A 23,486-nucleotide genomic window follows, 5' to 3' on the forward strand; every position below is an offset into this window, starting at 1 on the left:
CATTAAATATATTTGAAGAAAGGGTAAGTAAATACCTAGTTTAGTCACTATACAAAATAGTACTCTAAACCTGACTTTAATATTAAAGGCATAGTAAAATATGTCAGCTCAGTTACTCAATGTACAGTAGATGTGTTTCTGCTATAATCCTCAAGAATGTCATCTTCATTGCTAATGCATATTTCAAAGCTTTATAACTTAGCTATAAAAACTCTCTTCCAGCTGAAACACAAGACTGAAAGGTTAACACATTCCCCTTTTATTCTTTCATGAAATATGGAATCTACAAATAAAAGTCCTTTGGCTGATTAGAACCACAAAAATTACTAAAATTATAAACTTAGTGTTACCAAATGAGTTTATGCACTTAGGTCTAGCTCAAAAATCTGGTAAGTACTTAAACTGCTAAAGAACCTGACCGCATTTACCATGTGGGGAAACCAGTAAGGAACTGATACATTTCATTTTAGTATATCAGCTTCTGCATTAAATCATTATATTCTTCCCACAGTCCATATAAAAGCTTTCCACATATACAGTTAATATGTTAAATTTATCATTAAGAAAATGTGCCATACTTGCAATCCTGACACCACCTTGAAGAACTGCACAATCTACACATATGTATGACAAGGCCAGGACGACATCAGCTATGCTGAAAAGCACTTTCCCAATGTTCAGAACTATTTCTTCACACTCCTCAGCAGGCTTATATAGCTGCTGCATTGTCTTTAAATTCTAACCTGCCAGGAAAATGGTTTCTTTTCCTCCCTCACACAAAATTTCATCTCCCACATCACTCCTGCATAGAGATCAGAATGTCTAAGATTTAGAAAAATACTTTCAAAAGTATCAAGAAATATCACTTTAAAAATCTGCATCCCTCACATGTTGAGTGCTTCCTGGGTAAAAGGCTGGAGAGGCTTAAAAGAGCTCTGTGAGCTGTGGCTCCATTTGATGGAAGATGTCTGTTCACAGCAGCAGTGGGAACATTGCCTTTGGAGGATGTCCTAATAGCCCACTAGGGAAAGACTGGGTGCACAGACCTAACGTGAGTACCAAGCTTTGGGAGGATGTAGGGCGTTTTAGTACAGTATTTTGAGTGCTATATGTTGTCTAGAGTCATGTTGAAAGTTTTCTGGTCAGTTGTAGTCCTCAGAGTAACTTATGCAGCCTCTAAAATCATGTCTCTGTGTTAGCTGGAGACAAGGCCGCACATTCACTCTCATCCATAGTATGCCATCTAAAAAAGTTTCTCTGCAGGACACATAAAAGGGAAAGGCAGGAAACTACTTAAAGGCTACTTGAGAAAACTTCAGTTCCTCTGTAGAGGGCCTTGAGAAATAGTTCTCAGGAGACAATTTCATAAATGCTGAAAAACATTACTAACTTTCTCAAAAACAAGCTACGAATGCAAAACAAATGACCCGATTTGGCATGTGATGTGGTGAAAATTCTTTCCTAGAAGCCTGTTGGAAAGGCCTGCTCTTCAGCCCCACAGCTTTATTTTCAGCAAAGCAAGCCACATGAACACCACTTCAGTAACACCTTCCATCCATCTAACAAAGCCCACTGTAACTGCTTCTCCAGGGAGGCAGTGCAACTCCTTCACCCACCTCAGCTGCATCATGGGACTGGGGCCACAGCCCGGGCAGAAGCAGAGCTGTAGGCCTAACTCTTCCACCTGTCTTAAAGATGTTCACCTCCCTGTTCCTGCCCTGCCCTCTGTAAAATGACAGGGAATTGATTGTGTTTTGCACTTTCCAGTGCTGTGAGACACACTAATGTGAAGCTCTACCCAAGAGCTAAATTTCACTGTATCTGCCTGTTCAGTTTAAACCGGGCACCTAGCAAGCAAAACCATGCAGCAGAGTTTTAAGTATTCAAATCCTGCGTACATTAGAAATCCACAGTGAAGAGCTCGATTTTAATCATAGCCTGAATAATTTTTATGGCTTAATATTTACGCACGGTTTATATTCTCCTATTTAGAGAGTTGCTGCTGAAGGCTAACATTCATTTCAAGCTTCTGTGATGGCTAGAGAAAGCAGCCATAGCCATCACAGAAGCAAATACATATTTTGGAAAGTGTGATAGGAGACTGCGCTATAGCTTCTGTTAGTTGAGAAAAGTCCATAAAACTTAATATTTGCATATTGCCATTGTTTTGACTGAAACTTCCTTTAAATGTGTTTCCTTTCCAGCAAGCATATGTGAAAGGTGACCTCTTATCCATTTACATACCTCCCTGGTGGTCATGTGACCCAGTTTTACGTCAAACTGTCAGTTATGATAAGGGACACAATAAGAACAGCCTAACTGTTGATAACCTGTTTCCTGGCTTTATTGAGAAGTTCTGTTTAAGAGTCCACTTATGTTCTTCTTTCAGCCTTCCGATGAAAGCAAAAGCAACATCCACCCAAAACGTTTTACAAACAGAGACTCTGTGTTCAGTGGACATTACAGTTTACAATTTACATGGTGAACAGTATGAAGAGAACTCCATTTTGAACTGTGTGATTCAGTAACTAAAGGATGCATCTGGTAAGAACAACTTCCTACCAAAGAGGCAGGGCAGCCTGGTGGGTAGGAAATAAAAAGCTATCTACAGTTCTCTGATTTTTCATTTTAGAAACCTTAAGTGTTTTTTATCATTATGTACATGGCAAATGTCTTACTCATAAACATCCAAGCTGTGTGAAAATCATGCACACCACACACCACACCCAGAAATTCAAAGCTCTAGTGAAACCCATGCCGCTGGATTAATCTGTGCAAAAACTGGAAGAGTTCAGTAGCTCCTCAGTAACTCAGACAGCATTAGTTAACACAGTTTACTGTAACAGAACAGAAAATTCTAGAGGTCATTGTCTTTACAGACCTCAATAGCTATCTATTTATACTTTCTGATTAAAAATAAAATCACCCATAAAGTTAAACAAACATCCAAGAAACAAAACCTGTCAGTTGTCTCCTTAATTCCAATAGAAATCTGTGAAACTGTTCATCTGTATTTGCAATAAATACTAATACCTATCTTTCTGTTCATCTATCTTTTTATACTGTTTACACAGGTAAAGTGCATGACTAGTATTTCTAGCAAAATTCTAGCTTCAGAAACACAAACAACATTAACCTGTGTCTAAAACATAATAAATTCACTGAGAACAGTAACACAAGGAGGCTAAAGAAATGCCATCACATAGCCATGAGAATTCTGCTCCTTAAAACATCGTTACTGAGCTAATGATGCCTCCATTAATATTATTTAGCCAAAAGAATGGAGGCACAGTCACAATCTGGCAAGGGACTGTGTCCCCTTGCAGAAGATTCAATTCCACTGTGTTTCCTCAGTTTGCTGCTTCCTCCTCTAACCTAGACTTAGAAACCACAAAGATTCAGTAGATGCAAATTAGAGAAAGAAGGGGGGGGGAGAGAGAGAAATGCTCCTATATAATTGTGAAGATTATCCAACCTTTCTTTTATGTGCAATTCATTTAAGATGTTTCTCAGCACATATGATGAGCACTGAATAATAGATCTAACTTCATAATAGAACCCCAGCAGGCAATAATAGTAATCTTAAACTGTCTCACAAAGGTACTAGCTCTTACCACCTTCCTTGCCCTTTCCAGTGGTGCCCCCCTGCAGTTATATTATCAATACTTAACAACTCTCATAAGCTAATGCTGAATAAAGAAAAGAAAAGCAAGTGGTCATTAACATTTTGTAATAACAGACAGGGGAGGGGGTAGGAATGACATGAGTTTTTAACAGAATTATAAGATACAAGTAACTTTCTAGATGCCACTGAACAAGAGACATATTTTGTAACTGTTATGTCACAGTATGGATATACCTGGCATTTCGAGGCAGGTAACAGGGACCAAGACCCAACAGCAACTGCAGCAAAAAGTGGACTGCATAGTTACAATTCCTCATTACAACATTGTCATTCTAACAATCAAAGTAGCATGCCACGTTGTGACAGCATATTTTTCACAGTATCCAGGTCCATAAAAGAAAATAAACTGCTCCCATTGGTGTTATTATGCACCATTTTTCAAGGTCATATTCAGTGCTTCCCATCTAAATCTGAGTATTCCACGTAGGTTGAGCTATAAATTGTTTACTGGAAGTTCTAGCAAACTATCACTTTGTCAAAAGACTCTATGCAAATGCCTGTTGCAAAATATATGTGTAACTTTAAAATTTATTGTGGTTACTGCAATTTAAACAGGCTACATAATGGTTCTTTTTAACAACAATGAAAAGTACTCAACGGTACATGCCAATATTTCTCATAACCAGAGAGAATAAATCTTCATAAAGACTCCTCCAATGAAGTAAAAAAAGGTACCGGTGACAATATTTATTCTTGAGGGGTCAATGTGCATTACAGGGTATGGTGAATGTTTAAAAGACCTCTCTGGAACTAAAACCATTGGCTTTCTAAATTAGAATTGCTTTCCAACAGTACAAAATGATTGATTACCTTTATTTCATGTACCCTCTGATTTTTCTTTTCATTCATCATGGGCTGCTTTAACCAAATGCATTTAAAATCTGCCACAAGAAGAGTGGTCTCTTTTAAATTGTTGTAAAGTAATGAAAGGACATAGTAAATCAATCTCATTTCTGCCTTACCAAAGGATAACCTTTGCTCTACAAAAAATTGTTTAGACAATCTCAGTGCTCTACCATACTCTCTGGGTAATAAACATATATGGCACGGTCATCTCACAGATGCCTTTAAAATCTAAGTGAGTGAAGGTAACTAATTAATTAGAAACTTATATATACACACATATATTGATATTTGCTTAATATGAAAAAGCTTTGTTGTTAAAGTTTTCTATTCTTTCAAATGGCTTCAGCAGTACATACTATTCACTGATTTTGTATGTATTTATATTTGTAAGCATCCACACATGTGCCCCGCCCTTAAAGACACTCAGGTAAACATACACATATATCCATTGCATAAGAACAGAAGAGAATTCACAGCAAAGACAAAAACATGACACAGTTTTTGAATTTACTATGTAGCTCACTGATCACCAGTTGGTGCTCTTAATTAATGTCCAGGAAGCAATATACTTTAGAAGGGAGAACACTGGTTTCACACAGTGGCATTGAAGAATTTTTCTGTTTATGAAGTGCATGTGAGACCACCTAATTTACTTTCCCCTTCCCCCTGAGCCATCTGGCCACATGTTTTACCATGAAAGGGCCTATTAGACATAGAGATGTAAACACCACAGACTGTGATGACCTTTGACATCCTTCTCACTCTTATGTTCTTATAACACTGCTGAAATCTCCAAATTTATACTCATCTACACAAACGCAAAAATACACAAAAGATGCATGAAATGAGCAGTATACATTTTACATGCCCATAAACTTAGCCAAGAGAAAATTAAGTGCGCTGCCGCTGCCTTCTGGCAGGTGACAAGAAGTCTATAAGTCTTTCAATGAACTTGGAAGAAGGTGAATTGGGCTTAAGCAGTAACAAATTTGCAGAAAAAAATGTGTCTAAAAACTTTTAGTGAAAAAATAATTGCACATGCCCAACTTGTTGACTGGATGTCAGAGGCTTTTCAAAGGACACTATGTAAAACTTCACATGAAATCCAGAATCACATCCAGTGTATTTAAAAAGAGACACGCGTGTGTTTTAAAATGCAATAAATATACAGTGTATCTTTGTAAAAGAACCATGTTATAGTAACTATAACACATTTCATAATAGAACAATCTTTGAGAGGTTTTAAAAAAAAAGCAATACACTAGGAAATTCACTGAAAAATAAATGGTTGGTGAACCCACTAATTGTCATTTGGTATTTCCATAAAAGTGTACAGATGTTTCCAGTTAGGTCTTGCTGGTTAAAAAAAGTTGGCAAAGCATCAACTATCTTGAATAAATGATCATCTTTATGATTTTCTCTGAACTCTGCATGTGGTGACCTTTAAAACGAACACACTGCCACCTTGCCCTGGGAGTGGGTAGAGGTAGAGAGTTCCAGATGAAGCATGCTTCAGTTGCATCTCAGCAAACACAAAACAGGGAGGTTTTACTGAAAAATGAGACAGTCATGTGTACCAACTGTTAACAGGAACTCAAGCCTGAGAAGAAAATATAGTATAATAAATACCAAGGACTATTTAACAGCCCTTTTTGTTACAGCCACATTCAGCTTTTTTCCTTATAGCATTTTACATGCTATTGATTTCAAAGTCCTCGAGTGTTAAGATACAGGAGCAACAGAAACACACATCATAAAATATGTTCTAAAAGGTTTGCTTTTATTCCTCTTACCAGTAATGTAGCATTTCTGTATAGGCATGGCCTTGCTACTGACTCCAGCTAATTTGTTTGTAAGTCATCATTAATCTCGGCTGTATATTTTCACAGTTTGGGTAAACACTTCATTTGCATTAAATTTACAGCATTAATGAGATGTGAAATTTAAAATGCTACTTGAAACATAAATGATGTAAGAAACCAGAACAAGAATGTGGTTTTATCATGTTTGAAATCAGCAGACCAATTTAAACCTATTAAACTATAAATGATTGCATTGAGAATTTTGTTTTGTAACTCAGCTTCTAGAACTAAAATGAAGAAATGTAGGCTTACACATCTAGGGGAAAAATATAGTTTTAAAATAATAAGTTGGACTTTTAGCTATGGAAGTTTTGCGTATTTTTTTAAACTCATTTTGAAATGAATAGTTGCTGCTTACACATTCCATTCTGTTTCCTAAATCCTATTAAAGAATATGCATAACGAGGTCTTGAAAAATAAAATACTTGAAAGAAGTATGATTAGAAGTTTCTTAAGATGACACAAATGTAAGAAATCATATGCTAAATTGATGTTTCTCAAAGGGTTCAGTTGTTTTGAATACACTTCACCTTCAGATGACAAATACTGAAACCCTTAGAATCCCAGTCTAATCCAAGATAACAGTGGCAGCATGTAGGAAGGTAATATTGCAAAACTTCTCTATATCATTACACCTATGTGAAACTTGCCCACCTGTTGCTGGTGTAGGAAGGATGGGTCTCTTGGGCCTAGTCCCACATATCGATTGGCTTGGGATGTGCCTGAGGCTGTGTAGGCTGATTAAGGAAGAACAAAACAGATTGATAAAAATGCCAACCTATCATAACTAATACCCTATGAAGGTACAGTACAAATATGAGTGATCCAGAGTTATGATTTTGCAATACATAGGATGTGTCTGTGGTATTACTTTATCTAAAATTTAATAGAATGAAGAAGAAAAAATGGACCAAATTGGGAAAGCCATGTAAAGATTCCTATAAACTTCAATGGAAACTGCACATGTAAATCATAATGATGTCTCTTGTTAAATAAAAGTTGCTCTGGTTTGTGGTTTTATTTTAAAGCAATTGAGTAAGATATGTATTTGAAGGAATCACAAGCCTGATTCTCATTTCCATTACACCAATCCAAGGCACCAGTGAAATCACTGAGATTATAATGTTGAGAGAAAATATTAGTGCTCAATTATTATTCTTACAGCTCTGAATCACAAAATTGTAGAAGAACAATAATTGGACGCAAAAGTTCATTTTACTTACGTGGCATAAAATGTGTCTTTACAGGCCTTTGGAAACAGGCTGTAACCAAATTAGCATTTTTATCAGAAGGGAGCTGATTTTTACTGTGCAATATAATATTCAATATTCGACTCCCCTATGCATCAGGAAACAGCATTTTCCCATGGGGACAATTTCAGAAAGTCTCTCACTGTCTGATACAGAAGATTGAAGAAACGCGTTTCTGAGAAGAAAAGCAATTGTAGGTGATGCTAGGATTAGTTCCAGGATATGGATCCTTTACCTATAGGTCACACTTCTATCTGGTCTCTCTCAATAATTTCTAAAAGCCATTACCTTCTCATGGCTTTGGTGGTACTTATGAAGCAAGGTAGGTGGCCTGACTACACTTCCCAGTGTGGAGATACCCACACTGCAACTTGCAGCATCACAACCTGGAAACCTGCTAGTAGACAAAGCAAAACTACTAAAACTGAAAAGCCATACACACACCAGTGAGGTACTGGATGGGAGTACTGAATTGGCCTGTTAGTTTTAAAGTCACAAAGCAAATAAAAGCAAATGAAATCAATTAAATTTTAAAAAATAAAAAAAAGAAAGTTTTACACAGTAAACAGACTTTACTGAAAAACTGTCATAAAAATTAATCAGTTATTAGAACAAAATTATGGTGGAGGCTACAGGGTTCCTCAAATAATATCAATGCCTGCTATTCTTTCTCATTCAAAACAATTTTGCTATTGCACTTCAGAATGAAAAGCAGTGCTAATTAGTTACTATTTTGTTTTTATCAGACTGATAATAATGATAACTTGTTGGCCAAGCATATGCTTTAGATATCTCTCTCTATATATATATCTTGAAGCAATCAATCAGTTATTGCAAACAGAAGTAGAACTAGGCCGTAAAGTATATTTAGTCTTGATTTTTCCATTAAGTTAACATTAGCACTCTGTATGGCAGGCCTATTCGGACTGATAATACAGTTTATATGTACCCATCTATAATTTATCAGTCGGACATGATCCCTCATTATTTGCTGTTTTCTTCATCAAACAGATACATTCCTTCATTTTTTTGCTCTTACAGTTACCAATCTAGTTTCAAAAGGCTTTGCCAAGCAGATAAGACTACAGCAGTGCTCTGAAAACCATAACACTGAACATTCACCATTTATACACTACCTCATTTTCAGAACTGGCACATTCCAATAAAATTTGTATATCGAGGAGTTTTCTTTTTTATTTACGCTCTGTAGTAATGGATGTTGGACCTTTAGCCAAGTAGTTATTTGCACACTCCTGTGGAAGCATGGGGATGCCTTATTTCAAACATCTAAGCAGAGATGTTCTCAGGTTCATGGGAAATCAGGTACCCAAGTTCCAAGAAACTGGGTGCCAACTTCATTTGAAAATATAGTTCAATTTTTTTCCCATAGTAGTATGGCAATGAACAGATTAGGTATGCTTTCCTGTAACAATTAATAAGATGGTCAGATTACCAGAAGATATCCCAAAGCAGTTCTGACATTGTATTTGTTCTTTTTGACATTTGTACTGGAAATCCCAACCTCATTTGAGACAGCTATTTAGGCCAGGGACAATCACATCAAACAGGAAGCAGAATGAAACCATGAAGCTATACATTAACTCAGTTTTCTCAGGTTTTTGTTCTGGACCAAAAATCTAGAGTTATAGCTTCCTGTTTGCTGCTAAAAATTCTTAAAAGGCATAAGAACTGTACCACAGACCACTAGGGAGGATATACATATACTCTACCACCTTCTACCAGAACCTCTGATGTACTGAAAGAACAGCTAAAATGCTTCCATGAATCTATTTGCATAATTATTTGTTTATACTTAAACAATAGTTTGTCCAAAAGTTACTACTATCCTTTTATAATAAAGGCATAACTAATTCTCTTCCTTTACATCTCAGCCACTCCTATGCATTTGAGTCTATCTCTGCTTCATATTCTAATGAAAAGACTTAAGTATTAGAATGCTTAAGAAACATATAATTTATGGTCTCCATTAACAACAGACCAAAATTTAGGGACTGATTCACAGCTCAAGTACTAAACAGACCTAAAGCAAGTAATTTTAATGTAATGGACCCTAAAGAGTTTAGTATCTTCAAAGATTGGCAAGTTTCCTTCCAAAGTATATGTTTGTAAGTGGTTCCTAGAAATCTTCACCACCCTGATAAGTATGGATAACACTGGCCATCTCAAACTCAAATAAAAGTTCAATGACACAGAACACAAATGCAGAAGGCAGTTAAAAAGCAACACTTCGCATCAGTGAGCACTAGTTTTTTGAAGAAATTACCCTATACATATTAACACCTGTGCTCTTATTTCCAAAACTGCAATTCCATTGAAGATGACAGGATAAAAATATGGCCCTTGAGTAGTAATTAAGAGCTTTAAATGTGAAAGTTGGGAGGAAGGGATGGGATCTGCCATCCATTGTTGCAATGACAAGGAATTAAAAGTTTCTTTTGCCACATCAGTTGTTTTTTTGCTAAAAATGACACAACCTGTATCAAGATGCAAATGTCATAGCTCGGATCCAGTAAGTGTTGTAACAAGGCTTGATTTCTGTAGGAAAGCTCATTGAGGAGCAAATCATCCAATCTCTGTTTGGAATTCTGTCTGCAGGTCACTGTAAAACCTTGCTGTCTGGGTGTGCTTCTCAATGTCTTAACAATGTCCACCTTAGATGAACAGCCACGTTTTCTTTCTCTTGAATAGTGGGGAAATATGCAGGCTTTTCCCTTTCATTCTGATTGTCATGTCACAAACTTTGGTTCATGTAACATGATGGTTGAAATTTGGGGAGGAAAAGCTTGCAGTCATACCATGTTCGCTCTCCATGTAAAATGATGAGCATCCATTTGGTCAAATAGTAGGAAAAGGCGCCTTTTTCTGGCCTCAATTTGAAATGATATCGAATCTTCGATGGACATATTTTGTTTCCTAAAGAAATACTTACTGGTTGCTGTAGGTGAAGATGCCTCACCTTCAGTGGATGTAGTGATGGGTTTAGTATCTGTCATGGTCAGGGTCACAGGTCGCACCGCACTGTGATGGGGAGAGGGTGCCAAAACTGGAGTAAAATGGCCAGGCACTTTCCCTACTACTTGACCACTGCTGTTAGGCTACAAAACAAAATCAGAAGAATGCCTTGTGAAATATACACATTGCATTTAAGGAACCTACCCACCTATCTTAGGGTTTTCCAGAATGCCCATCACTATAATACCTGCATGCTGGAATGCACCATTCTAAAATAGCTACGAATTTCTATGTGGTATTTTCAGCAGGCAGATCCCTCCTCAGATAGGTAGTAGCACATGCTTTTAAATAGCAGTACTTTTTGGTAAACTTTCTTTCTTTCTGGATGCAGCATGCATCAGATCATTTCAAAATATATTTGCTGTTTATGCAGTGGCTGTGAAGTGAACCACAGTAAATCCCACGATAGTAGGATTAAACTGACCAGGCACAGGCCTTAATGTATGAAGTATTAAGAGCAAATGAATGATGCAAAACTTCTGTTTTCACATGCCATACCACTCTGGCTTGGAGCATAACCAAGCCTTGACCACAGTTGTCCGCAGAGATTATACATACTGAAAGGCTAACTAATAATTCACGTTTAGGACTGGGGATGAGGGTTAGGATACAATTCACTATAATGCATATGTCACAACATCTGGCCAAAAGCCACCTGCCTAAAACACAGTATTTAATAATGGGAACTCTTCAAGGCAAGAGCGTTACAAAGACAACTCTTTCGTAAAAACAAGAAGCAATCTTCATATGACCTGATGCTACAGGTCATCATTCTACCTTCTGAATATAGGCATATCTGAATTTGTCAATGTTGACAAGTAAATATATATGTTTATCCAATGCTTAAACATGCTTTAGACATTCTGCATGACTGTAAATACTCCAACAATAATTAACTTGTAGTAAAAATTAGCAAGCAGTAAAATTTTTTTTCAACTGTGGCTGGTAACTTTTGTCTTAAACTGCTTGTGTGTTCTGTGACTCGTAGGTACTTTAAAGTACAGCCCTGAAAAGTAAAAAATACCGGTAATCCTATTATCAGAAGGTTCTTGTCAAATTTGAGGTAACTCAGACTAAAGAAATGGAATGATAAAGGGCGTTATTCAAACGATACAAGGAAAGGTTAAAAGAGGTAAGCATGTCTATGGTAATGAACCAACGACTGGTCCAAGACAATTACTGCAGGTATGTGCGGAATATAAACACACAGAAGAGGAAGGAATTATCTGGAAAGTACAGGAAGTATGAATTCCAGGTAATGGAACAAAATTGAGAAGGAGGAAATTTAAAATTAATAGCAGGAGAAACTTCCTGGCAGCATGATCTACTAGACTTTTCAAATGCCCCCACGGGAGAGTCTTGTTCTTTAGGACATCTAAAACTAAGCTAGAAGAAAACACTAGAAAACGTAAGTGCAAATGGAGACCAATTTTATATTATAGGTACATTGAGCAGTTAGCAGACTACTTCCCTCACTAAAACCACAAGCATTTCAACAAAAAATAGTAAAAATGTACACTAATGAGAAGTGGCTCACAAAATAGTCCACTAAATGAAGAAAAGTCACCCCCTAAACACAACTATATGTTTCACTAGGTGGGAGCAGGGCTAGGGAGAGGAGAGGCACAGAATTCCCCAAGATCTTGCAAATACAGGAACTGAATGTTATTTACCACTTTTTCATTTACGTCCCTAGCTGTATAAACTGAGAAGTTAATACTAGGCATTTAGTAATGGGAATAAGGTCAGCTGTCAAAGTAGCTTCAAAATAAGAAAGCAGCATGGATTCAAAGGAATGACAATACATTTGCAAATATCATGACTTCCCCAACTGGCATGCTGCATTAAGTTTTATAAACTAGCTAAAACTTCACTGTTTGATAGAGCTCCCTTATTATGTGTACTTGAAATGAAAACTATGTCACAGAATATATACACAACGATTTCTAGACAATAATGTGGCCTAAGAGTTTATTGAGCATCTGCTTGCATGCTTACATGACCAATGAATGGGTCATAAGCAGGAGACTCAGTAATTACAGAGGTCTTTCCTTAAGAATATAAATTACATCTCTGTACTACAGCAAACACTCATATAAAGTACGTGACAGTAAGTCCACTTTCTTTGAGATCTATTTTAGCAGTGGTTTAGGGAATTTTATTTTGTGGGATCTATTTTAATGACCTGCAATCCTCTAAAACCAGGTATCTTGGCAATCAAAAATCTGACCTCACCTGCATTAGAACAAAATGAAAATTTTAGCTAACATAAATTCAGGAAATCTCTAAGAAATACATGAAGTAAATTTCCTATAAAAATAAGCCAAGATACTTTAAAACTTAGAGGCCTTTTAAAAATTTTATTGCACATTGTCACATTTCAAGTATCTTCTGACTGCGCTTTATGATTTATTTTGCTTTTATTTTTGGATTATCTAACACCTGTTTTTTTCCTTTCTCAAATACTTTAACTCTGTTTTCACATTTGTAATATGACATTTGATTTGTAATTTTGTAGCAACATCAAAACTGTATATTGCAATAACTGTTTGGGTGTTATTGTTTGGCAAACAAGACAACACAAGAAGGGATAAGTACATACAAGACAGAGCTTGGTGCACCATGACTAAGAACCTAACTTCTACCCCATACTAAAAGTTTCCTGTATTTAAATTTTTAACTAATCTCAGTTGAAGGTGAGCACATTCCTACCAGGATTTCTACATACACGATTCTTTTTCCACAATTCTAGCTGTCTTTCAGCAAAGATTGAAAACTTCTGGTCAGGAATAGACTTCTGGAGTTGTCAATTTGTAATCTTATTGAAAACTGGCTGCTAGAAATAACTTCTGTGGCCTCTTCTCATTTTTAACTTTTTCAGTTATATCAGAAGATATTTTAGCATGGAAACTACATATCTTTTTTGAGAGCATCCACTTGAATTACAATTGCAAATATTTATAGCACATCATTTAACACAAATTAATTTTATCCTTATTTAAAACAAGTTTTAGGTTCTAGTTCCAGTTTTCCCAGAAGAGATTCTTAATGACAAATGCATTACAGGTGAAAAATCAACTGTTACCATCAACTAGGGCATCAATATGTCTGTGTGATGCATTCCCAGGGAGATGATGCCTGAGGCATAAACTTCAAGCAAATTGCATGGAGGCAGCTGTGTTAGATAAACAAGCTGTGCATTTGAAAATAGGAGAGGGAAAGAAGCAAACACAATGAAGGTCTGGCAAATTTAGCCCAATTTATGCAGGTGTATATTTTTCTATTGTTGGCTTGGAAGCTAATTTGATTTTCAGATCTGTATTACATTTTTTAGCTTTTTAATTCACACCATCTTGAATTGTCACAAATTAATCCATTCATGTGTTTAAAGCCACAGATGAGTTGTATTATCTGTCATAACTGTAGCGTAACCTAAGAGTGTCAGACTGTTAATATCTGTTTGTGTGCACTATGCACACTTTCAGTTAATCGTCAGATCTGAAGTCTGAACAGAAAAGTATAACAGATATATATATATATGTACTGTCTTAAAATCTGGATTCACTGTACTCATTTTTCCTGCTGGGATTTTATTACTATTACTTGTAATACTAACATTTTACCAATATTTACTAATATTTACTGTTTATTTTACTAATATTTTACTAATATTTACTGTTTACTAATACTGCTTGTAATTAGTGATCAATCACATCCTCTCAGACTTCTGTTCATATATTTGCCAAATAGCAGCACATTTACACCTCAGGTCTTTAGTTACATTATAGGAGATTGATTTTTCATACAGCTCACTACATCCAGTATTAACAAAATCTTTCTGTTGTCACATTGAAATGGCAGCACTAACATCTACAGATGAGATATCCAAGCATAACAGAAATTGGACATGCATATTAAACACCTAACATAAACTATTAAGTTGCTTAAATGATTAAAGAGGTTCAAATTTACAAAGTATCTCTTTTTTTTTTACAAAATATTTTTAATTATCATTCCAAATTCTAAATAAAATAATTCAAATTTTCCTTGGCTCTCAAATACAAAGCCTCTTCAAAAAATAAGCAACAAGGGTGGAAATCATCTTAATCCTGTGCATGTTCTAGGTAGAGCTACGCAGGATACTGTGTTAGGTGCTTCAGAAAGAAGTTTCAGGGCTTAGTAAGAATTTAATTATTCCAGCTAACCACTAAACTCAGAGAATAATATATTTGCATCTCAAAACAAGGGTTTTTCAATAGGAAATCTGTTTCCCAAGGAGGCTCCTGTATTACAGCCAGGTGATCAGTCACTGAGTGTAGTTTAGTTAAAATGGACTCAGTGTGCTTGGAAATACTCTGTCACCTATTTCTTCTAAACAGTTACAGTCCCTTGTAATGGCAAAGTTCAGGTACCATGGTGAAAAACATCACTACAAAAACCTATGGCAGTGTTGTTTGGTAACCATTGATAGAATTAATTTTGTTGATGAAGCTGTAGAAGATACAGTTCTGCAGTTTGGGCCCCTGCTCACACACCAAATACCTTGTTTTAACAGTTGTCTACTAGCCATATCAATGAACCTGGAGATCGCAGCTGATAAATTTCATCATTGAGTCCATGGCACTGTGCTTTGTTACACCCACAGAAGGTGATGGATGTTTCAGAAAATCTACAAGTAAAAGAAACTGGAAAGACACATCCTCAAGTTATTACCTACCTGCGTAAGAGAACACAGTGTCTTTGAGACTGCTAAGCATAAAAGAATGGCATTACTACTACCAGTGAGACTGTAGAAGGTACTGTACAGCAGTTCCTCTGTTTGAACCTGGTGAGTTCCATAAAACATTTGTTTAAAAAGAAGCAAAGCTATGCAATTTCTTTTTTGCTATTGAACCGTATGGTAGCAACAGAAAAGCTTTTCCATAGTGTCACTTATCACTTTTCATAAAGACGAATCTCATTAGTTTCCATACACTTGCAACTGAGTAACTCATTGCTACAGCACACCTTACACAGACCTCACTGGGAGATGCCACACAAGAGCTTCAGGGGGTGTGACACGCAGCTACCTGTCTATATGCAGAATTAGCTTCAGAAGGAACATGTTGTTGCCAGTCCTTGGCTGACAACATCACTTCTGTACTTCTTTCTGTGAGAAATCAAAGTGTTGACTTTAACCTATAAAGCTCTCAGTCTCACCCATTTGGGAAACCATTTTTCTCTTGATGTAATGCTGCTGGAACTTAGAGCAACTGCAGAGCTCCAGCAACCCATGCTCAGATATCATAAGACATCCTAGGCAAAGAGCCCTGCATCCTGAATCACAATTTTACCTGTGAGCTCACAAAATATTTATTATTTGTCAGCAGGTAGAGCACAAGAAAATACCCAGCTTTCCTTGTGTATCTGCCTTAACAACAGGGTAAATGCACGTTACGCAAGGACAGAAAAGGAAATCTTTTTGTAGATAAATTTTCAGAAGGTATCTTTGAGTTAAATGGTATTTTGTGCACTTACGTATTGGAGACTTACATATTGGAGACTTACAAATGGAGACTTATAACTGTGCATTTAATAAACTAAAATAAGCTAACTAGATAAAAAAGGAATCATTTTTAACTGTATTTAAGTCTTCAGATGTCTTGTCAGTAAATAGAATTAAGCCAGTGTTCTCTCCCTACCTCCCAATTACTATTAAACCAGCACATTGCCATATTTAATCTTCAATAATTTCTTAACTTTGCAAGGAAAGATTTGCCCAAGAAGCTGAAATTATTAAATGTCAACAAAGAAAGAAGATAGCTATGCCAAAGGAACCACACGCATATATATCACTTGTGGTGGCTTATTCTGCTAGTATTCTCCCAGGAAACAGCAGGAAACCCTTTGACCAGCCCAAAGAGACTCAGAAGATTCCCTCCTTGTTGCCAAATGACTGCAGTTACTGTACTGAAGAATGACAAAGCATCTGCCTCATTTTCTTAAAGAGTGTGCTTATCTTTCATTGAACAAAAATCTGAATGGCCCAATCAATTATGAAAGAAAAATAAGTGGCCTCACCAGCTTCCAGAAGCAGCTCTTCTCAAGCCGTTCAGATATTTCTGTCTTCAGACAAAGATAAAACCATTAAAAAAATAAATTGGCCAATAGCTCACATTAGAACAAAGTTTTAAGAGCTCCAGGAATCTTAGTCAATGTGTGGGCAGTGGTTCACTTGGACTGTAGTATCTAACAAGTGTAATCAGGAGAGAAACTTTTTACAAGGACATGTAGTAACAAGACAAGGGGTAATGGCTTTAAACTGAAACAGGGTAGATTTGCATTCGATATTAGGAAGAAATTCTTCATTGTGAGGGTAGTGAGGCACTGGAACAGGTTTACCAGAGAAGTTGTGGCTGCCCCTTCCCTGGCAGGATGGGGCCAGGATGGGGCCAGGATGGGGCTTTGAGCATCCTGGTCTAGTGGAAGGTGTCCCTGCCCATGGCAGTGGGGAGACAGAGCTGATTCCAGTTGTAACCATTCTAAGATTCCATGAGTAACAGCTATCAGTCAAACTGTGGAGACCAGCACGCTATCATAATACAGGTACATACTCACACACGCAGTCACATCCAGTCACACACATGCCTCGCTAAGAAGAAAAGTGTTCAAGTGTAATAAAAAGGACTCAGCAGAATTACCTAAATCATGGAAGGTACAGCGGTTTTGAAAACCTTGGGACCTTTTCAGACCACTATGTGAAGCAAGTCCAGCTCTGTATCTACCAAGGTCCACTTCTGTTCAGTACATCTGTTTACTTATTATCCAGATTGATGCATGAACAGACAACCATGACTCTCTTTTGTTTAAGATCATCCATTGTTGGATCATTTTTCACTGCAGCCAAAGGGCCTGTTTGAACTTCCTGACTGTTCATCACACATAATTTGGAGTATTTAACATTATGTCAAGAAAATTGCCCACTGCTTCCCACTGTGTAAACCTATGGGAGCTCTATATCTTTAAACTAATTTTACTTAAAGTATTCCATTGAATACCATGACTGTTTCAGTATAATCAGTGCAGCAGTAATGTAATTAATCTCAGAATTGCTGCGGGGAGTACACGGCATCTCAGTTGCTTGTCGTAACAATCTAAATTAGCGTATTACCAAAAGATGCTGGGGAACAGTTCATTTTAGGTAAATGCTGTCAGGGTATACATCCTTTCTATTTCTAAAGCTGAAATTAAAACTATCATCATAGCTCCCCTTTTGAAATCCAAATGAGTATGTTTTGAGGTGGGGAAAGTATAATTAAATTTCATGTGGTATTCCTACAGATGCAGTTTTGCATTTTATAATAATTAAATTTGTTTGAATAAAAATTCATTTTTATTTAGAAAAGAAAAACCGGTTTGGCTCAAAGCATGCTATTGTAGCAGAACAATTCCCTTTTGTCACTGAAACTTCACAGACGGCTGCTTCTTTTCTCTTAAGCAAAAAATTATTCTTCCTGGTTTCCTTTTTGTACACCCATCCTTTTAATTGTTCTAGTTAGAGATCTTTTGACCGAGCATGCAACTCCTCTAAGGTACAGCATATCTCATAGGTAAACTTTAAAGAGTTAAATTTAAAAGAGATTCCAGTAATAATAGTGATTGATGATTATGATTTTATGATTCTATAATAAATTGCAGACAATAGCTGATGCAGATGCCTGGGATCCCATACTTAATGTTTTTTAACCCCATCTCCTCTTCTCAGGAACTAAATCAAACATCAAATGAAATGAAAAACACTGCCCTAATATAAAGGTTATGAAAGGTGATGAAAGTAGGAAATTGAGGCCAGTTAAGCCTGTTATTCCCCATGGTGCCACAACACAAATATAGGAAGTGTTTTCAGTTTGCTGAAAAAAAAATCAGTGAAGTAAAATTTTATCTTTTCAGGGCTAAAGATTAATATTTCAACTGCAGATAAGGGAAGAGAGTAAGACTCTTGGTAGGCAGAGTTGAAAGCATTTCTCCTGCTCAACAAATATACTCCCCAATCTTAAAATCACAAGACTGCACATTTGTCAACAGCCTGAAAGAGAGTCAGATACTTCAATTAGATGTTGTATTTTTTCAGTGATGATCCAAGGCAGAACACAGAACAATCCAGACAGATTATCACCTAATCTGCTCTTTTAATATATATAAGAAATCAAAATCTAAGTAAAACAAGCACTGAATAATTAAAGAAATGCATAACAGTAAGGGCCTGATTTTAATTTGCATAATTTTTCCCTTAATAGTGCCTAATTAAGACATCAGCTTAAAAAAAAAAAAAAATCCAACAGAACTCTAAGATTTTCCGCACTGAATTACCGTTAAGGACTTTTAATGGATGTCTTAATTAGACTTTGTTATTCATGGAAATTTTACACAAATTAAAATCAGGTCCTGCATGCAACATTCCCAGCTGAGTCTCAGCAAAAATGCTATATGGGACTGAAAGACTTTTAATCCATGCACAGATAGCAATTTGTATTCTAAAGCTAACATACTCCATTTTCACTTTTTGGTTTAATTTGCATTAATATTACAACCAACAAAAAACACACAGTTGGGATTTCTCCCTTCAAAGTAAATTTTGATTTTATGAACATGCCTTTTTTTTTTTTTTTTTTAGTATGTAAATAGTCATGTAGCTGGACAAGAGCAATGGCCCATGGGGACATTAACCACAGTGACTTTCTGGACATCCCAGAGGAGCTGTACCTGTTATTCAACATAGAAAGTTTGATTCAGTCTCAAGTTTTATTGCTGTTTTGCCCAAAACACATGCTGAAAGGACAGTCATCATTGGTGAAAAACAAAATAAATGAAAGCACAAAACAAAATACTGTCACATTAACCCTATGTCTTACCCCTGATAAGGCACTCCTTCCAAAGGAAGATAACTCTTCAGAATGCGACAACCTGACCATTTCAAAAAACATACTAAAGCACAAGTTACAGGGATCCACAAAAGCCTTTTGGACAAGGCATCAAAAATAAATAACAGCCTAAACAGCAAAGATTACATCTGGAAATATTCCAAGTATTGACAGACCAAGTCTTAACAGCAGTTTATCCTACAGTGTGGATCACAGGCTAATGCTATGTGCTAATGCTGTCATGGAAAGCAGTTTTACAGACAGTCCTTCACAAGCTACTTTGCTCATGAAAACCATGTTAATTTCCCATATAAGACACAAGTCTGGATCAATGTAGCAGCCCCTTACTGCATGTTCTTTACAAAAGCAAGTAAAAACAATTTTGTGGGTCTGTGCTGTACAGTAATGTCTTCGGATCTGTGCAAAGAGATGTCAGGTGCCTACAAAACAGGGCAAGCATTACCTTGCCAGAGTTTATTTTCACTGTCAGTCTATATATGTACCTGCATGCCTGTGCATGTGCCTGTGTATGCATGTGTGTATCAGCATACTCCTTGCTCCGTTCTGCAGTAGAAGCTTTGTCTCTGGCAGCCACGCAGGGCCAGAGAGGTGCCCAGCCTGCAGGATGGGTGAGGGACTAGGACTTGCCCAGTTAGTGCTGCTGGATCATTCAGTGTAAGTAACTTTCTGACACAACAAGGCTGTCCTGCCAGAGGAACACTGAGTGGATATGCCCTTTATTCAACCACGCTGAACAAGAAGTTGCTGGATGGCTTATATGCCAGACCCCAGACTGCTCTGAGACCAGAACTAGTGAGACACTGGTCTAGATTCCCTGGAAGACATACATTCCTCATAGGATTTCTTTTCGGGGGTTCACATCATTTTACAGTACCTGGCTAGTCTGTGGGCTGGACGGGTCGTAAGAAGGTACATAATTCTTCAGAGTATCCTGAGGATTCAGGTGGGGAGGATATCTGATCGTTGGATGAGAGAAGTAGCTAGATGGGGCAGGAGGGAGAATAGCTTGTGCTGGAAATGGCAATGGTGAAGGTGGAGGTGGAGTTCTAGTTGAGATGACTGGAGAAGATAAAATAAAATTAAAATTACTTCGCATCTTGTTTCTTCTAAAATTCTTCACCTCTGTGTTACAGCAAGAAAAATAAAAAGTCAGTTATAAATCCGGTCACCACATTCGTGCTTCATGGCATCTTTGCAAAAAAACTTACATGCCCTTCCCTTACAACATCCCACACAATGCAAAGTGCTACTGTTTTTAAAATTCATAAATTGTGTATCTTGGTTCAATTTTGTGGGTTATGCCATCAAATATTTTCATTTTTTTCTTTGGTAATCATTCTCCAGTACAAAAGATACTTCCATTATACATTTTTCCCATCTACAGCCCAAATAAACAAAAATATTTTACTCAGTAAGTAAAACCTACACTTTATCCACAAAACTCCAACAGAGGAGAGAAAAGTCACCAAGTCTAAGAAACAGTTAGTGAGTGATTCCTCAGTTTATTGAACTCTTTCTGCCTCTTATGGGGACAGTGTAATAACTACTCTACAACAATACCAGTAATATTAACTGACTTTTGTTGAAAATGCGAATGAATATTAAACTTCAGGGCCTGGGAAACCAATCCATCCAATAAAAATAACACTGACGAACAAAAAAGTTTCTACCCTATACATTTTTTTAGCATTCTCTTTCTTCCCAGCCCCTACAAACACACATTTCTCTACCTACAGACTATATGTAATGTCTAAACCACCAGCAATGTTTTCTCAGTGAAAGCTATGTGCAGCATGTCCTGCTGCTGCCCAGTCGCCCACCTGGAAGTGGAGAGTGTTCTGCCACGCTGCACAACAACAGCATGAGCACATCAATACTGCTCTTCTGTACCACCTTTCATACCTTTGGGCTTGGCTTTCGTGGGTTGTTTGGTTTTTTTTTTCTCAGTTTAATTTTCAAATTACTTGTTATTTTTGAGCTGGGACCAAATCATAGTTTTCCCAAGAAAAATCAACAATAAGAATGTTCCGAAATTGATGCAAACCCTGCAAATCTCAAAACCATTGCTCACTGACATAACAGAAGAGGATACATGGTAGAAATCAGGTCTCCTAGCAAGTAAATATCTCATCTATAAATTAGGTTATGACTGTCACTCAAACACATATATCTAAAAATGATACACTAAATCAAATATAAAGATCTACTCGTAAGTATAGGGCCAAAAATAATTACAGAAACTTCTTTGGTGACCAGCTCATTTTAATCACAGCCCCACCAGTTCAATTTAATCATAAAACATTAGTTACTGCTCTGACATGTGGGAGCTCTGCAAAGCAAACATAAGTGAACAGAAATCTATCCCTTCCCTTTCACCCATCATCTCTGATGTGCTTGAGTATTTGCTAATAGTGGACACCTTACAGAGACCAGAATGACTGCAGGCTCAAACTAAGCAGATGTTAAGGGGAAAACAGTCCATAAAAAGGAACTGTGTAAAGAAGTTTTTAAATCAGTCTTACTCCTCTAGTCACCCATCTTTAATCAAGAAAATATTCTCTTTATGTTCAGTTTATATGGAGATGGGATGAGCTGCTGAGGGGAGACTTTTGAGGAGCGTGGTCTCGTCTGAAAACTCAGGATCACTCTTACCTCTAAAACTAAACAGACCATGATGATGGAATTTTCCTGTCATTCCTGATAAATCCTCATGATAACACGCATTCCAGCACATTTCAAGTGTCTCCTTCACACTTTAAGTGAAGTTTTACTATGGATTTATTATGGAGTTCAGAAAACAGATGTTGAAAAATATTTACCAGGACTGTGCTTCTTTAGACAGAGCATTCAGAAGAAGCACTGGTATTTCTTTGTGTCACATAGTGAGCATGGTTGTGACTTCTCTTTCTGTATTAAATTCTACCTATTCTGGTATTTAAAAACAACAGTCATAGCAACCTTAATGAAAAAGGATGTAGGCAAAAAGAGGAAACACAGGGAGGATTTTTCCTCTGACAGCTTCTTCATGCAGTCTACAGCTCATTTTATTCACTGGTTAATCCTAAATCCTCTCCAGTGACTTGAAGCAGTCAGACTACCTGAACTGAGCTTAATGAGCATTCCTGCAAGTATATTCTGACTTCTTTCACCTCTACTCTCATCAGTATTGTAAGCAGAACTAAGTCTGTAAGAAAGTCTGCAAAAATGCATCACAATCTGATTGTAAGAAAGCATAACAGACCAAATGAATAGGGAGGTATTTCTTCCTCCTCCATAACCCTCACCACTGTGTGCAACTCCTGGAATTCCTGGATGGTGATGCTGGGGAAAAGTGCTCAGTCTCGGTGAAGAATCCTGGGGAGAAGTAGGACTAAACAAAGGCTTTTCAGGTTTCTTCATTGTAGGAGAAGACATATCTGCAACAGAAAAAATGGAACAGTGACATTATCTTAGAAGCCTGTCTCAGAATGCATCATTTTGTAAACCAAAGATTATTTTTTTTTTTTACTGTTTTTGCATAAATATTATTTGGTAAACCAGCTCCCATATGACCAATAAACTGATTTTAAACTATTGCTTTCAAACTTGAGAATGAATAATAATCCCATAACTGGTCTTCATCCTGCAAAACAGAAACTACATTCCTTTCATTCCAGACAAGCCAAACAGTAAAGAAACGCATGTCTTCAGAACCTCCCTAGGCACTTCTCAGCTCCCCAGAACATCACCAAATCATCTGCTCCTTCAACAGCCACATAATTTTTATTGCCTTTTTTTAATGGAACACCTACATTCAGGTGTGTAGGGTAACTGCCATACACATGCTGGTTTATGGTATCTATTACTTTGTTATTTTAAACCCATCCCTTGCCCTTCCCAAAACCATAAT

At 36.9% G+C, this 23,486-nt stretch overlaps 1 protein-coding gene across 8 annotated transcripts in view; it reads right to left on the reverse strand.

The window, feature by feature from the left end:
* NFIB (nuclear factor I B) overlaps positions 1-23,021 on the reverse strand; it is a 34,757-nt gene extending 11,736 nt beyond the window's left edge. For 2 of the 8 annotated variants that reach the window (XM_061376065.1, XM_061376063.1), the window contains exons 1-4: positions 22,882-23,021; positions 20,472-20,656; positions 10,621-10,759; positions 7,048-7,130 (exon numbers count right to left, since the gene is read on the reverse strand). In XM_061376065.1, coding sequence (XP_061232049.1) covers positions 7,048-7,130; positions 10,621-10,759; positions 20,472-20,656; positions 22,882-23,011 — 537 coding nt within the window. In that variant the 5' untranslated portion in view covers positions 23,012-23,021. Of the gene's footprint in view, positions 1-7,047; positions 7,131-10,593; positions 10,760-20,471; positions 20,720-22,881 lie in introns of all 8 variants that reach the window. The other 6 variants (XM_061376064.1, XM_061376062.1, XM_061376061.1 and 3 more) reach the window with 3 other exon arrangements.
* Between the last annotated feature and the right edge of the window lie 465 nt (positions 23,022-23,486).

Source organism: Neopsephotus bourkii, unplaced genomic scaffold (genome assembly GCF_033783945.1).
Source record: "Neopsephotus bourkii isolate Nb327-2 ecotype Australia unplaced genomic scaffold, CSIRO-AGI_Nbou_v1 NB_1697, whole genome shotgun sequence".
NCBI classification, from domain to species: domain Eukaryota; kingdom Metazoa; phylum Chordata; class Aves; order Psittaciformes; family Psittacidae; genus Neopsephotus; species Neopsephotus bourkii.